Source organism: Malus sylvestris, chromosome 5 (assembly GCF_916048215.2).
Source record: "Malus sylvestris chromosome 5, drMalSylv7.2, whole genome shotgun sequence".
Lineage (NCBI taxonomy): Eukaryota > Viridiplantae > Streptophyta > Magnoliopsida > Rosales > Rosaceae > Malus > Malus sylvestris.
In genome coordinates, this window is record NC_062264.1 from 16468420 (window position 1) to 16485681 (window position 17262).

General features: G+C 38.7%; 1 protein-coding gene across 1 annotated transcript; it reads left to right on the forward strand.

The window, feature by feature from the left end:
- The first annotated feature begins 5782 nt into the window (after window positions 1–5782).
- LOC126622083 (autophagy-related protein 2) lies at window positions 5783–16575 on the forward strand. Its single transcript, XM_050290735.1, has 15 exons — window positions 5783–6259; window positions 6852–7924; window positions 8138–8286; window positions 8720–8883; window positions 9005–12181; window positions 12266–12378; window positions 12501–12708; window positions 13382–13495; window positions 14345–14452; window positions 14541–14673; window positions 14971–15170; window positions 15350–15546; window positions 15663–15737; window positions 15846–15945; window positions 16312–16575. Exons 1-13 carry the CDS (start codon window positions 6056–6058, stop codon window positions 15733–15735), a joined length of 5913 nt encoding a protein of 1970 aa, XP_050146692.1. The 5' UTR covers window positions 5783–6055; the 3' UTR covers window positions 15736–15737; window positions 15846–15945; window positions 16312–16575.
- Window positions 16576–17262: the final 687 nt, after the last annotated feature.

Consider the following 17262-nt stretch of genomic DNA (forward strand, 5'->3'; position numbering starts at 1 on the left):
ACAACAATAATAATATAAAATAATTGAAAATTAGTTTAATCTTTTACTGGTGCGACCGTCTATAACGTTGTTCACTCAACGATGCCGATTGCACATACTAATAAAATAATATTGGATCCAAACAGAATGTGATCTCTTATGGATTAAATTTGTTGAGAACTAAAAATAAGAGAAACAAGTTTTAGACAAGATAAAGCATTTTTTGTTTTTTAGTTTTTTAGAGATGTGAGAAAAAAAAGATGCAACTTATCATGGAATAATAAGATTCTTCACTTTATCGTTTTACTGAAGTTTACGTAATACGGAAGAGAGATGGGGACGGACGGCACCCCAACGCATCCTCTCCGAATCTTTTTTATGAGAATCCTGATAATTCGTGAATTGTATCGGTTTATCGTATATTGTGTATCGTACATCGTGTAATCAGTTTTTATTAGGTACTGTTTATATTTAATTTTAAATAAAAATATTTAAAATAATTTCTGACCGCACGATGTACGATAAACAAACACGGTTCACAGATCCCTAAGATCCTCACAAAGATGATCCAGATTCGACAACACCAATATCATATACTATATTTGGATAATGCTTGGAAGATCAAATTTTTTAAATTAAATTTGTAAATCAAATGATCTGGTTGTTTATAGTTGGATTATCACTTAAGTATTGATTATGACTGGTTCGGTATGAGATCTCGTCCCAAAAATACGATCCCGAATCCCAAACTGATCCTTTTTGGGATGAAAATCTGAATCCCGATCATTGATCCTTTTTGGGATGAAAATCCGAATCCCGATCCCAAACTGATCCTTAGGTAATACTGAATTTCGGGATTCCCGAAATAAATTTGTGACTTCGATATGGTTTTGGGATTTCAATAGGGCAGAAATTTGGCTTCGTGTTAATGGAAGAAGCTGATAAATTCAATTCAAACCTGAAGATCAAGCATGCAAAGCAGAAAAGAAATTGAACATGCAAAGCAGAAATCAACCATGGAAATCCAGAAATCCAAATCAACCAAATCCACATAAAATTAATCTACAAATCCCCAGAAAATTAATCAAGAAATCCAAATCCAAATCGAAACAATCAAAAGCTCTAAATTGTAAATCCCTAATTTGTAAATCCTCATTCGAACCCTAATTTAGAGAAAGCTTTAGAGAGGATAAAGAAGGAGATGGGTCGATACTAGAGACGATAAAGCTTCGAAGATTTGGGAGAGCTTTCGGCAGTAGTAGCTTCTTCCTCTCTCTGCTTCTCAACATGAAGAGTGTTGCTCCATCCTCTTTTTGCTCATTCCTCCTCCTATTAGTGGGAGCCAAAAGGCTCATTCTTTTGAGTTAGGAAGTGGGAACCGAAAGCCAATTGAATTTTGTGCCTTTACTTTTCTTTCTTTTTTTAATTTTATTTTGTGCCTTATGTTAGTGGGAGCCAAAAGGCTCTGCTTTTTGAGTTGGGAAGTGGGAACCGAAACCCAAAAGTTAATAGGAAATCGAATACTTTGGTATTTTTCGAGATTACCGAACAAATGGAATTTGGAAATCAATCTCATATCGAAAATTTCGGTATTTTTTGGGATGGGATTATCAAACTTTGGGATGGTTTTGGTTTGGGTTCGAGATTTTTTCGGTTCGGTTTGGGATTTTCAGAAATTTTTTCCAACCCTAGTATTGATTGCTTATTTTCTATTTGTGGCACATTATTGGTTTGTAAATTTATATTTATGGCCTAATTAGTTTATTAATCCTCATGGTGATAGGATAGTTGGAAGATACTCATTGTAGTAAAAAAAAAAAAAATTAGGGTTTAAACCCCTGTGGTGAAGTCTGTTGATGCACAAAATCGGAGGTCTTGGAACAACGTAAATCCGACCGTGAATCTGCAATAAATGTAAATAACACAAGATGTATCATGGTTCACCCCAAGGTTTGGGCTACGTCCACACTGATATTGTATTTATCTGAGAGGTGAGGGAGAGAACCTCTGAATATGATAGGGGATGTGAGAGGGGTGAGAAGGCTTCAGAAATGGCCTCCCCTAATTGTGAGGATGATGAGTCATTTTATAGAATAAGGGCTCCTCACTTACTACATATTTGCCCCTTCCTTTATTACATAATTACATTTAAGTCCTCCGAGTATTTGTACGAGATCTAAATACGGAGGCCCTAAGTATGGTATAAACAGTAATCCCCCAAGTCTTTAGTCAAGAGAGTCTTTTGGCTGGAGACTTGAAATTCAGTCCATGTGTGGGCCGAAGTAACTAGATGTTGTCTTGAACTGATGCTCGATATGAAGCGGTGCTCAATCTGAAATGATGCTCAACTAGAAGTAGTGCATGCTGCGAGGCTGCGAGGCAAGTGGCTTATGTTACCTTGGTTGGCTCGGCTTGTGGCGTTGAAGGTGAGGGAGTCCCTTTTATAGAATAAGGGCTCGCTCCTTAATACATGAATAATGGGCTATAGTTGATGCTCGCGGCGAGGCGGTTGCTCAGTATGAGGCGATGCTCTCTAATGATGGTGAGGGAGTCCCTTTTATAAAGTAAGGGCTCGCTCCTCATTACATGAATAATGGGTGCTTTCTAATGAAAGTGAGGGAGTCTCTTTTATAGAATAAGGGCTCGCTCCTCAATACATAAATAATGGGCTAAGTCCCCTGAGTATTTTTATAAGGCCCAATATATGGTACATAGTGTAGTCCCCCAAGTCTTCGGTCAATAGAGTCTGTTGGCTGGAGACTTCAAATTGAATCCATGTATGGGCCGAAGTGGCGGTTGTTCGGAGGCGGTATTTGTATACCCTGCACTGAAGCTTTGTAGGTGAAGCTTTGCAAGTGATGCTTTTGAAGCTGGAGCTCTGTAAATGAAGCTTTTGAAGCTAGAGCTTTTGTAAATGTAGCTTTTGAAGCTAGAGCTCTGTAAATGAAGCTTTTGAAGCTAGAGCTTTTGTAAATGAAGCTTTTGAAGCTAGAGTTCTGTAAATGAAGCTTTATGAAGTTAGAACTTTTGTAAATGAAGCTTTTAAAGCTGATTGACATGAGTGATGCTCATGAATGTTTATGTTGATTGATATGAGTGATGCTCATGGATGTTGACATGAGTGATGCTCATGGATGTTGACATGAATGATGCTCATGAATGCTCATGAATGTTTATGTATGATTGATATGAGTAATGCTCATGAATGTTTATGTATGATTGGCATGAGTAATGCTCATGTATAATTTGGGAGTACTGGACGTACTTTTGATCACCTGGTTGGTGGTAATAGTGGCGGGTTGCCGAATAATTGTGGAGTACTGGACGTATTTTTGATGACCTGGTTGGTGCTATTTTGGGCTTATGGGCCTTCGCCTTCCACAACATGGCAGCCCATTTATTTTGGGCTTTGCTGTTTTTTTTTGTTTTTTTGTTTTTTTACCATCTGATGAGGTTTATACAGATGTCTCCGAAAGATAAGAAAAATAAATCACATCATACAAAAACAAGAAAAGTAAATCACATCATTTTGGTGGGGTGTTTCTTCCTTGCTTTTGCTTTCTCTTTTGCTTTCGCTTTCTTGGAGGACCGCTCTTTTTAGGAATAATGGTGCTCGGTGTCTTGTCAATCCAACGTCCCAAGGCATTGACACAAGGAGATGATGGGACCTTGTAGTGGGATGACAACAACTTGGCATCATTAGATGTTTGAATTCCTTTATCATCGTGGTCGCGAGACCACTTTCCAGTTGCATGTTTAAAGAAAACTTGCTTTACCTTTACTGCTTTTCCATCACACAAACTCCAATCTTTATATTCTCTCCGATTTCTCTCTCCTGGTCTTCCTCAATCTCTATCTCTCTCTAACTCTCACTTCCACAGCTTAAATCCGAAGCAGAAGCAACAGAGCTCGTTCAGCAACCCACCGCCATTCGATCAGAGTAAGCAGGTATATATATACACCCACAGCCTTAGAATGCTTCCTGCCATCTACCACATGTTGTGGTCCCTCTGCACCTCATTCACCACCTCCTGATGGTACTCCTCGTTTTCCAATTCGGGAATTCCTCCTTCAAGTTCTGACTTGGAGTGTAGGCAGAGTAGTATTTCTCGTGAACCTCGAATGGTTTAAAAAATCCCAAGCTGAAGCTCTTGGCGGCGAAAGCGGCGGAGAAGTTGGCTTAGACGAGGTCAAAGCTGAAGCATGTGGCGACGGTGCTCCATATCGGACCGGCGGAGCTATTGATGGTGTTGAGCTCCGTGGGGGCACCCTCGTCTTCATCCATGTTGGTCCACCCCCAAGCAGAGCGGAGCTGCGATTGCTCGAGGAACCACAAACCGAGGCCTCGGTCACTGGCGTGGTTGTTGGTATCATTGTTGGAGTTGGTGGTGCTCATTGTTTGAATCTGAAACCCTGGAATTCAACAATCATTTGGTGGAAAAAGAAGAAACCTAAACCCTTTTCGTCGATTTAGGGACTTACGAGGGAGGAGAGCAAGAGAAATGGGAATGATCTGTTACGGCACGTAGACAGAAAGAATCTAGATTTTTTTTTTGGAGCCGAGATCTGTGACTGATTGGAGAGAGAGAAAGAGAGCTGGGATTGGTTTCTTGGGTGTTTGTGATTTTGTAAATTCACAGCGGAGGTGAAAAAAATGAAAGAGAACCGACATAGCTTTTGTGTCGATTCCCACAGACGGCGCCAAATGTTGATACACAAAATCAGAGGTCTTGGAACAACGTAAATTCGACCGTGAATTTGCAAGAAATGTAAATAACACAAGATATATTATGGTTCACCCCAAGGTTTGGGCTACGTCCATACTGATATTGTGAGGGAGAGAACCTCTGAATATGAGAGGGGATGTGAGAGGGGTGAGAAGGCTTCAGAAATGACCTTCCCTAATTGTGAGGATGAGGATCCTTATATAGAATAAGGGCTCCTCACTTATTACATATTTGCCTATTCCTTTATTACATAATTACATTTAAGTCATCCGAGTATTTGTATGAGATCTAAATACGGATGCCCTAAGTATGGTATAAACAAAGTCATTTAGGATTTAGGCTCAAAATTGAAAATTCAGATTCCGTTAATTATTAGCACATGAGCCACATATATTAGACTAAAACAAAACTCTTTGCTAATTGTTAGCACATAAAGCTTAGATGTAAGACTAACTTTATCTTTTCATATATGTGCCTCATGTGCTCAAGGACGAAGCTAGAGATCTACATGGATGGGGGCATCCTCAAATAACAAAGTCACAAATTAAAAAGTTCAAGAATGTACTCAACAAAACACTTATATATTATTCCATAAGGTTTTTTATACAACTTATTACAATATCCCTTGACGCATTTCATGTTTTCAAGTGTTGAATGACAACTTCATTACTAATATCATCAAATCTCTCTCTATAAAAAAATAATTATATTATCATTTACCCATTAATCTCCCATCGAGTTTCTCAACAGAAATTTTACGGTTGAATATGCTCTTCCAATGATGGCAATAGTGCATAAAAAAGTTAATACTAATGTTTCAAGCAACTAAAAGAGTATATTTTCAACAGAAAAATACTTGAGTGGGAGCATCCGCCCCGTTAAGCCTAAGCTAAGCTTCGTTCATGCATGTGCTAACAAGGGTAGTTGATGAAATTTGAATGTTGGGCCTAAATGCTAACAAATTTCATCACATGAACTCAAATCCGAATTCTTTTTTATCACATGATCTACCTTCTAAAGAACTATTAATTCAATTAAGCCTCTATTTATATATTCCCCGAAATTACGAACCCGCGAGAGACCAGAAAACCGAAGAAATAATAAAAAATAGAGAGAACAAAATTTGGTCATCGTCGCTGTCGTTCTTACACCTCATCAAAATCAAAACTCAAAAGCAATATTCTTGTGAAAAATCATGAGGGTTCGACCTCGACCTACCAGCCGCCCCAATTCCAAACGCGCCGTTTCACCCTCCTAAATTCCCCTCCCCGAACCCTAATTCCACAAATTCTTCTCAATTCCGAATTCGTCCGCCGCCGCTGCTGTCGTCGTGTTCGTAGTCGGCGGCCATGTTTCCGTGGAACATCGCGAAGTCGGCGGAGGCGATGTTCTCGCGGTGGGCCGTGAAGAGAGTATGCAAGTTCCTGTTGAAGAAGAAGTTGGGGCAGTTCATATTAGGCGACATCGACGCCGACCAGCTCGATGTCCAGCTCTCCGAGGGCACCATTCAGCTCAACGACCTCGCGCTTAACGTCGATTTTCTTAATCAGAATGTACGTACGCACGCTTTTCTGTGTTTGGTTTTGGTATTAACTCGTGTTTGGCTGCCGAGAAAATAAAAGAAAAATACAACTATGGTACCCTTGTATTTCTTCTGTAAATATGAATTTTGCCCCACTTGAGGTGGCTGAAGTTTGAAACCCGAATTCGTTAGTCTTGGTTTGAAAATTGTTTAGGGATTTTGTAAGTTTTAAAATAATTCGGTACGAAGATGTGGTTTTGAAATATCCAGAATTCATGTTATAATGATAGGAATATGAATACTGCTTTTGTTAGCTGGATGTTATGTGAGTTTTCGATATAGTCTCGGTTTGAAAATTGTTAAGGATTTTGTGAGTTTTCAAATGATTCGACGCAAAGTTGTGGTTTTGAAATATTCAGAATTCATGTTATAATGATGAGAATATGAATACTGCTTTTCTTAACTGGATGTTATGTGAGTTTTCAATAACTGGGGTAACTTGCGTATTAAGTTTTGGTGGATTTTAGAGAGCTTTTGTACTTTTGTTAACTGCGTCTTAAGTTTATACATGAAATTGTTAATGTTTAATTGTTGTCTTATGGCCAACTTTTTTTTCCCCACAGTTCGGTGCAGCAGCATCGGTGATAATAAAAGAAGGATCTATTGGCTCCCTATTAGTTAGACTGCCTTGGAAGGGCAAAGGTTGTGAGGTTGAAGTGGATGAACTGGAGCTGGTGTTAAATCTGTGCGCAGAGAATAACTCACCAGCTAGTGCCGAAAGTTGCAACCTGGATAAGGATGCCAACCCAGGGACGTTAGATGGTGACATGGCAGACGATGCTGCAAAATCTGCTTCCAGGGATGTGCATGAAGGTGTTAAAACAATTGCAAAGATGGTAAAGTGGTTTCTCACGAGCTTCCACGTAACGATAAAAAGGTTGATTGTTGCATTTGATCCTTGTTTAGAGAAGAATGGAAAGACATTAGGGTGTTCCTCAACCTTGGTGCTTCGAATTTTAGAAACAGAATGTGGAACATGTGTTTCTGAAGATGATAGTCAAAATTCTGATGCAAGATTTGACAACTTTCTTGGGATTAGTCAATTGACCAACTTTGTCAAGTTTCAAGGAGCATCGCTTGAGCTGCTTCAAATGAATGATGCTGATAATCAAACATGCAGTCCGTGCCAGTCAGAAAGAACATTTGACGAATTTTTTCCAAAGTGCCGTCCACCGGGTGCCACCACTCCAATATTGGTTGGGAAAAGAGGGGGATTTTCAGGGAATATAAAATTAAGCATACCTTGGAAGAATGGGTCTTTAGACATTCGTAAAGTAGATGCAGATGTTTCTATTGAACCTTTAGAATTAAGATTTCAGCCCAGCACAACTAAATGGAGTTTACTTGCTTGGGAAAAATACAAAAATCTGGTGAAAGACAAGACCAATCATAAGCCAGCAGATTCTGTTTATCTTGATTCAACATCTCACTGTATTTCACCAAGGTCTGTTTATTCGACAACAGATAAGGTGAGGCCAAGTTGTGGTAGTTTTCCGACTGAATCATCTTCTTTTACCCTGCAAGAATCAGTGGCTGAACCTCTGCTGCCTGGGTCACATCTTATATCAGATTGGGTACCCTTTTTCATCCATCAAAATAAAAAAGATGGTATTGAAGAACTTGATTTTGGCGCAAGGTTAGTGTTATTCTGTTTTGCTATCAGTGTTTTTATCAAGGAACCGCAGCTGACATAACTTTCAGAGATGTGTAGGGTTGTTTAGTTCATTATTATTGAGTATTTTGTTGTCACATTGAGTATTGCTGAACGTAACATTTCATGTTACAAACTTTATACATTTTATTTGTCTGCATCTCGTATTCTCATAGTCACTTTTTGGTCTTTTTGCAGTGTGGATCAGTTTTTTGAATGTTTTGATGGAATGAGAAGTTCCCAATCAGCATTAGGTAACAGTGGGATGTGGAACTGGACATGTTCTGTTTTCACTGCTATCACAGCTGCATCGAGCCTTGCTTCCGGATCTTTGCATGTTCCGCCTGGTGAGTGCAATATGAACCCTATCAACCTAGAAGTTTTAAAGTAAATTACTTCATTGCATATCTATTTTAAATTTTTTTGGGTAAATTATTATATAAAAAACTGAATCAATAATCATTGAAATGTTAGGAATATTTGTGGTGTCAAGTTGTTGTACCCAGGTTGTTGAACTCAGTTTGAAACTTTGCTTAAAATAGACTGTATGTCTTAATTGCTTTTAGATATAGGATATCTTACATTTCCATTCAGGATGAGCATGAAAGAAAGTTAAAAAATACGAGAAATATAGTTTATCTTCTGGAGACGTACAAGCTCTTGATTTGTAGAGTCTTTAGATGTTACGGTCTCTGATATGCTAGTAAAGATTTCATACTGTTATCTTTATTTCCTTCTAGACATTTGTCACTGGAATTTTTTATTTTAATCTGTCTACAGAGCAGCAGCATGTTGAAACAAATCTTAAAGCAGCTTTAGCTGGGATTTCTGTTGTCTTTTCATTTCAAGATGAAAAGCAGACGCATTTTTGTGATAATAAGGGGGTTGATTCAGATGTTCTGTACCTAGGTGCAGAATGCCGAGACATCCTTCTTGTTACGCAGGTAATTCCTGTGCTTGGGGTATATTTTAGATTTTGAGTTTGATGTCTATGATTTATACCTGTTATTTGGTTCTACGTGATTGTCAACAACACTAACTTGAAACATCTGATAAGGTCCGCAGGTATGCCCCCAAGAGATAAGGTTCAAAGGAACAATGGAGTATATTGAGGTTGCTAATTACTCAAGTTACAAAGAAGATACCTCTGAGTTTGGCTTTCAAAGGTCTAATGCCAATATTAACAGCCATACTCTTTCGGTTCAACATCTTCAAGCTGATGTTCAAAGTGTTCTTCCACTGCTTCCCTCATCTTTTGAAGATACAGTTGTAGAGGTTCCATTTGGGTACAAGGATGTAGTCAGAACTACATTGCTTAAAACTTCAGGTGTTACTCACTGTCAGTTTACTGTGAGTTCTAGTACTTCAAATGGGAGTTTATGCAGGACATCATTTTCACTGAAACTGCCACATTTTGTTTTTTGGGTGGACTTCTCTTTTCTAAATATGCTATTAGAACTGTCTAATGAAGTGGGAAAGCCTGTCAAAACGAACGGTAATCAGACTGAGTTCTCTTCTGAGTCCTCTAATAAGAAGCATGGATCATCTCATGGGGATCTTAGAAGATCTTCTAGTCGTGTTAAGACCTTGTCTTCAACAGAAACTCAGCGAGGTGATATATTGATTCCTAATGCAAGGATAATTCTCTGTTTTCATGACAAAGGTGGTAAAGATGTTAGAGGCTTCTCTTCCTGGGATCAGTTTATTGCTCTTGAGTTTTCTTCACCATCAAATTTTAACAAAGGTGTTCAAGACCGTGGCCCAACTTTAGATGCAAGGTCAGAGAAAATGTATTTTTCAACAGCCACACGTTCTTTACATTTGAATGTTGGTAATCTGGACATTTTTCTCGTCAGTCCTGCAAATAAGGATAATGCTGGGATCAGCTCTGGAAACATGCAGAGGCATACATTTGCTGCAAAAAAAATAATGTCCGCCAGCAACAGTACGGGCCGTCTATCTGTTATTAGTATGCTTTGGCAGGAGGGTTATGTGACTGGCCCTTGGATAGCAAAGAAAGCCAAGTGCTTAGCTGGTTTTGAGGAATCAAGGAGCATTTCTAAATTTGTTGGTAAAGATCATGAATTTGCTTCAGTATCGACTGTTAAAGATCTGCAAGATTTGAATTCTCAAACTCAACAGGAGATTATCTTGAGCTCCGCGTTTTCCCTACATGTTTGTCTACCCTCTGTTTCAATAAATTTGGACTATTCTCAATATAGAGGTTTATATTGTCTATTAGATCAAATGTTAAATGACTTGAGCTCGGACTGTGATTCAGTCAATTTTAAGGAAGCATCTTCCGCATCCCAGACATCTATCCTTGTTAGCTGTGATTCTGTTGAAATTTTGATTAGCCTGGATGTGAAGGAGATTGTCAAAAGCTCAATACAGAGTGAACTTCCTGGGTCGTGGCATCAGCTGAAACTGAAAATTCAGAAGCTAGATATGCTGTCTGTCTCCAATATTGGAGGTATATCAGGTGCCAATTTTTTCTGGCTGGCCCATGGTGAAGGTAAATTGTGGGGTTCTATAACTGGTATTCCTGATCAGGAGTTTCTTCTGATTGCGTGCAGCAACTCAACAATGAAACGCGGTGATGGAGGGGGCTCTAATGCATTATCCTCCAGGCTAGCTGGTTCTGATATTGTACATTTGTGGGATCCCAAAAGTTTTCATGGTTCTACGTCTGTAACTGTCAGATGTGCCACAATTGTTGCATTAGGTGGTCGCTTGGATTGGGCAGATGCACTATGCTCTTTTTTCATTATTCCTTGTGAAAATGAAGCGGAAAAGTGTAACAAAAAGGATGAATTTAGTGCACCTCGCGGATCTTCCTTTGTTCTTAACTTGGTTGATATTGGATTAAGTTATGAGCCCTACCTCAAGAATGTGGTGGTCAGGAGTGAAGCTTCAGATTCTGAGCCCAGTTCTTCATATGTCAAGGAAGAGATGGGTAAGGAACATGTTTCTTGTCTTTTGGCTGCATCTTCCTTGAATCTTTCAAACTCAACCAGGTCAGGCTCAGTAGAAAATGATTACAGAATAAGAGTGCAAGATCTTGGGCTTCTCCTCCGTTTAATGTCAAAGCCTGAGGATGTTGGCGGCATTTATAGTGCAGTACATCTTCACAAGATTGGGTATGTTAAAGTTGCCAGGGAGGCACTGGTAGAAGCAACTTTGAGAACTAATTGTAATAGTGGCCTTCTCTGGGAGGTAGAATGTTCAAAATCTCACATCTATGTGGAAACTTGCCATGACACCATGTCCAGTCTGTTACGTTTAGCTGCCCAACTTCAACAGATATTTGCCCCTGACATGGAGGAATCAGTCATGCACTTGCAGACTAGATGGAATAAGGTACAGCAGGAACAAGAGAGCAGAGGTTTTCATGATGAAGCAAGGAACTGTGGTAGTGATCCTTTACGAGCAACTTCTCAATTGCACACTGCTGGTGCAGTTACAGAGAGTGAAACTCAGTTGGTTGGGTTAATGGATGAGATATGTGATGATGCATTTCTCTTGGATAAGAATCAGACCTGCCATTCTGAGTCGCAAATTGGTATCTCATTTGATCAAGACCTTGGAGAGGCTCATTATTCCAGCATTGCAACTCCTGATATTCTTTCACTTGGTGCACCTTATGATGGGTCAGTGCCTGAAGCAGAGTTGGAAAGTAGTCAAACATCATTTCTACAAGAAGGTAATGTTCTGGAGTTAATAGAAGGGTATTGTTTATCTGATTTACGGCCTCTTTCGGAATTATCTGCCAACAGACAATCATCGAATGAGATTGTAAAATGCAAATCCAAGAATTTCATAAATGGAGATGTTGGAGGAGAAAGTAATGGATGGTATGGTACTTCCATTAGCATTTTAGAAAACCACATTCCTGAAGCATGTGAAAATAGTATGACACAATCTGCCGAAGACAATCTTCCTTTTATTGAAGGTATAAAGTGCAATGATTTTGGAAAAGCCATTGGACGTGTACTTCTTAAGAACATTGATGTTAGGTGGAGAATGCTTTCTGGGTCAGACTGGCATGATTCTAGATCAACTGGTCAGCGATCAGTGGATTTTAGCGGAAGGGATGCTACTGTATGTTTAGAGCTTGCACTATCCGGAATGGAGTTTCAGTATGACATTTTTCCTGTTGGTGGAATCTGTGTATCTAAGCTCTCTCTTTCAGTTCAAGATTTTTATCTATATGACAGGAGCAAAGAGGCTCCTTGGAAACTGGTAAACCTGCTATACTTTCACACGAAAATTTTACTTTTTGTGCTTTACAGAGTTGATTAATTATTTATCTTTTTTGTTTGGAAGGTACTCGGATATTATCATTCAAAGGACCGACCTCGAAAATCATCTTCGAAAGCATTCAAGCTGGACTTAGAATCTGTCAGACCAGATCCTTTAACTCCTCTTGAAGAGTATCGGTATCCCTTCTGCTTTATATTATAATTAGTGTATGGTTAAGTTGGTTGTACAAATCTGCTTAGGAATGATGGTGATTTAACAGTATTATTCGAGTCTTGGTTCTTATATTATTTCCTTGTAGGTTACGCGTTGCACTCCTTCCCATGCTATTGCATCTTCATCAGTCCCAACTTGATTTTCTCATTAACTTCTTTGCGGCAAAGAGCTCTTCAACTGATCATTCTCCGGGTGGTCATCAAGATGCTGATGGTTCAAAAGTCTTGCCAGTAAAAAGTAATGATCTTGCAGGGCATACCATTGAAGAGGAGGCATTTCTTCCTTATTTTCAGGCAAGTTGTTTCCTCGTCCTCCCTGGTGTGCTTTGAGTTTTTAGCTTTCAACCTAGTTACAACTTTATGTGTGTTTGCATGGGAAATATCAGTCTTGCTTCATTAAGCCTTTTCCCAGTAAAATGGGTCATTTGCATCCTTATTTTTTTAAGACTGCTGAGGTCCTCAAACATGTATTACCTCAGGGCATGTTCAAAGCCAATCTCCATTATAATGATTATATCCTCTCTTCAAGAGGGAAAAAAAAAGGAATGGGAAACTAGAGAAATAAAAACGAAAGAGTGGTATCAAATTTTTCTGGATGGATCAGAGAAACAGTCAATGAAACTCATGGGATGATAGATCCTGAGAGAGATACCGTTCAGGTAGGAGGTGATGCTCATAAATCTCTATGCTCTTGTATGTGAATTATGTGAAGGGATGCACTATTTTGTGTCTCTCTTTTCAACTAACAGACAGCTCTGAGCATAGCAAAGCAGCTGACATCCAATTATTTGTCTTTGCTACCTGTGCATTTCTAGGTTGCTCTGATTATGTCAAATTTCAATATGTGGTTACATAATTTATTTCATTTTTAGAATTTATTTTTTAGAATTTATGCCTGGTGATTTTTCTAAACAATAATGTGAGAATACATATTCCAACTGCTTACATTTTCGTTTTTCCCCTTCAGAAGTTCGATATATGGCCTATTCTAGTTCGGGTTGACTACAGTCCCAGCCGTGTTGATCTGGCAGCATTAAGAGGCGGGAAGTATGTAGAACTTGTAAATCTTGTTCCATGGAAGGTAAATACTTTGCTTCTTATATTGAACATTATGAGGTTTTGTACAAGGGTATAAAAAGACTATGCTTGATACTTATTTGTCCTCATATATCTGATTGTGAAAAGACACAAAATTGTTATATAGTGTCATGAAGGATACTATGCTTTGCTCCTGGTATTGCTTCCCATTATATTTTTTTGTTCTTCCTCGTAAACGATGACTCCATGATTCTACTGCTTCTGTTTGTTTGGCATTAGTCTTCCAACTTTTTCATTTTTCCTATCCAGTATGCAAAGTTTAGCCATTTATCCAAAACATTTAATGAGTCTTATCCTTTTTGTCTTTAGGTTTATGCTTCTTATTGTCCTATCTGTTAACTTGAGTTCAAGAAGTTGGAGTTTTAGTTTTCATTTTCTTATATAAAAAAGCTTGGAAAATTTATGTATTACCATATACTGGAGGTCTGAAATTCTGGAGTGAATAAACAGAAAGGTTTCAATTAAGCCCACTCGATATAAATGCATATACCCCATGCACTCACACAGGCAGATACATGTTTTTATAACTTTAAAAACTTAAACGAAGTGGGACATAACTTTAAAAAAACTTCAAAGAAGTGCGATGTTTATTTAATGTGTAAGCCATTGATATTTTTCGTTTGTTACTCGGTGGTATTGTTCATCCTTGTTATGCTTCTGTTTCAGAATCTTGTTGTGATAGAAATTAAATTCTACTTGTGCTAGCAAGTTTAGTAGTCCAAACCCTGATGTCTAATTATCTGATCTGTGCGTTCCATTGCATTCGTTTAAATTTTCTTTCATTGAAATTCACTGAGGAACTTATTGGCCATACTTTCACAAATAAATTCAGGGCGTTGAGCTACAGCTTAAGCATGTTCATGCTGTTGGTATCTATGGATGGGGCAGTGTATGTGAGACAATTATAGGAGAGTGGCTAGAAGAGATTTCTCAAAATCAGGTTTTAGTGGCTTTACCCTTACTGTTTTGGAATTCTTCCCCCCTTCAAAAGCTAGTGGATGTATAACAAGTTTTCTTTAATAATGTAGATTCATAAAATATTGAGAGGTCTTCCAACAATTCGGTCGTTGGTAGCAGTTAGTGCTGGTGCAAGGAAGTTGGTTTCTTTGCCAATTGAGAGTTACAGGAAGGACAAAAAACTACTTAAGGGAATGCAAAGAGGTAAGTTGAGTTCATTCAAATGTTTTCCTTCTGTAACCTGTGCATGTCAGTTTTGGGCGTTTGTGTTTTAGTTGAAGTATTTAAAAACAAAAAAACAAAAGAAACAAAATATGTAGCTCTTAATTTTGATCGTTGACTCAAGGTTATATCTAACTTCAATGTCAATTAACTGAGTTTAGATAAATGAGTACTTTCTGGTTATTCAACAGTATATAAAGCCGTGTCGTCACTTGTCACTGGTACATTGTCAATAATTAAATAATTTTTGGTATCCATGATGGGGCTACTTGCTACCAGGTACAATTGCATTTCTTAGAAGTATTTCTCTTGAAGCTGTTGGACTTGGAGTACATTTGGCCGCCGGGGCATATGATATTTTGCTCCAAGCGGAATATTTACTTACAGGCATTCCTTCTGTGCCATGGTCTGTACCACATAAAATGAAAACCAACGTTCGATCTAATCAACCTATAGATGCTCAACAAGGAATTCATCAGGTGAAATTTCCAACCTTGGAAGTTGCTTGCAAATATTTGGAAATAGTTGTCCTAAATTCCCAATACTGCGGGGAACTAAAAAAATTAGTTCTTTCAAAATCTGAAATTTCAACCCAGAGCTGTTCTGTTGGCTAAAAGAAAATGATCCTGAAAACAAGTTAATTGTCTTTCTTTGATAGGCTTATGAAAGCCTTAGTGATGGCCTGGGGAAATCTGCTTCTGCCCTGATACGGACTCCTTTGAAAAAATACCAGCGTGGAGCTGGTGCAGGACCAGCTTTGGCAACTGCTGCTCGGGCAGTTCCTGCAGCTGCTATAACTCCGGCTTCTGCTTGTGCTAGTGCTGTGCACTGCGCTCTTCTTGGCTTCAGAAATAGGTCAGTCTTGCATTTTTTATTTTGTTTTGTTTATTATGACAATAAAGAATATTTCATAATATATTTGACACATTGATTTCTAAAACCAAGATTTACTGTGGTGCTCGTGCGTGCAGCCTTGATCCTGAGCGTAAGAAAGAGTCCATTGAGAAATATCTGGGCCCCCCTCAACCATGGGAACAAAACTAATGGTTCGAACGAATAAATTCTGATTAATACTGCTATCTTTCAGCGGAATATTTATTGCATATCCCAGATTGGTAGCTTACTTTTTGTTTGTTGTTCTTTTATTACTGTAGGTGATTAAACTCGCGACTGAAATCTTGAACTTCCTGTATTCCTGGAGAAGAGGAGATCAGGAACGCGCCATCTATTCTTGCATTATAACATATGTATCATGTGAGTTGAACTTTCTGTCCATATTAAATAAAGTTTTTGCAAAACACGTTTGTGTGATTGTGTGTTTGTGTGTCTCTCAAATCGGGTGTTAATTATGAAAAGTAATGATGTCAGTTGCTCATGACTAAAGCCTTTATAACTATAATTTCCGATTGCCTTTGTTAGATAATGGGAAACAGAGAAACTGCTAGATTAGAAATATTGTCTGTAGCTATTAGCTGCCGAGGATCAGGCACCTATTGTTATGGACAAGATATCTTTAACTTAGCATGATCCTGGACAGATAATCTGTTGTCTATATGATTTCTCTTTTTCATAAATGTGGCTTGATTTTCAAGGTAGTTACGTGCAGTCTAACGGTTGCAGGTGTACAGTACTGGAACTATTTACCGGATTCTTTCCATCGGAACAAGACCATCTGGTAGTTCTGTACAAAATGTAAATTTCCAAATAGTGCTCATAATTCTTGGCATACCCAACAGACGTTGTAGATATATATAGTGACATAGTGTCCGATTGGCTTAGTTAGGAATTCTTTTAAAAGGCATCATCAAGTGTATGTTGCTTTGTGTTTGTTGTAAATATTTATTCAAATATTGTTTCTCAATGGGCAAGGTTGCTAGTCAGGAAGATTTGTTGTGCCTTTGTGGATCATCTCCTTTTAATCTTTTTCTTGGTTTTTTTCAAGGGTGTCCCTCTTTTGTTTATTCAGCTATTCGTACATATGTCCCCGATAAAGAACTAACTAGGGGTGGGCAAACGGGTAGAGGACCTGCGGATCAAGGTGGGGCGGGACGTTGTTATTTAGAGAGAGGCCTAATATTTAGACTAACTGGGCCCTGGACCGGCCCGTTTAAAATGTAATCAATAAGATTGAATGATTAACAATTATCCAATATCAATTGTTGGATGAGATTGTCTCTGACAATTGATATTGGATAATTGTTAATCATTCCCAATCCTCTCTATCTCCCTATACGACATCATCGAAACCTAGACCATTGATCCATCGTCATCACCGCACCACCGCCGCAGCGACCACCACCACCCCATCATCGGCATCTAGATCTCTGGTTAACCGATCATGATCATCACCCTCATCATTGACGGCATCAACCATCTCGATTCCTCGACAACGCCACTCATCTCGATTCCTCGACGACAGCACCGTCGTCGCTACCAACATCACCCCATCACTTTCTTGAATAGTAGAAATGGATTTGCCCTATTTATTTTTAAATGAAATCAAAACTGATTGCAGGAAGGCTTGTGGAGTCGTGACAGCTATGGGAATAAGACTAAATAGGTAGGCAAGTT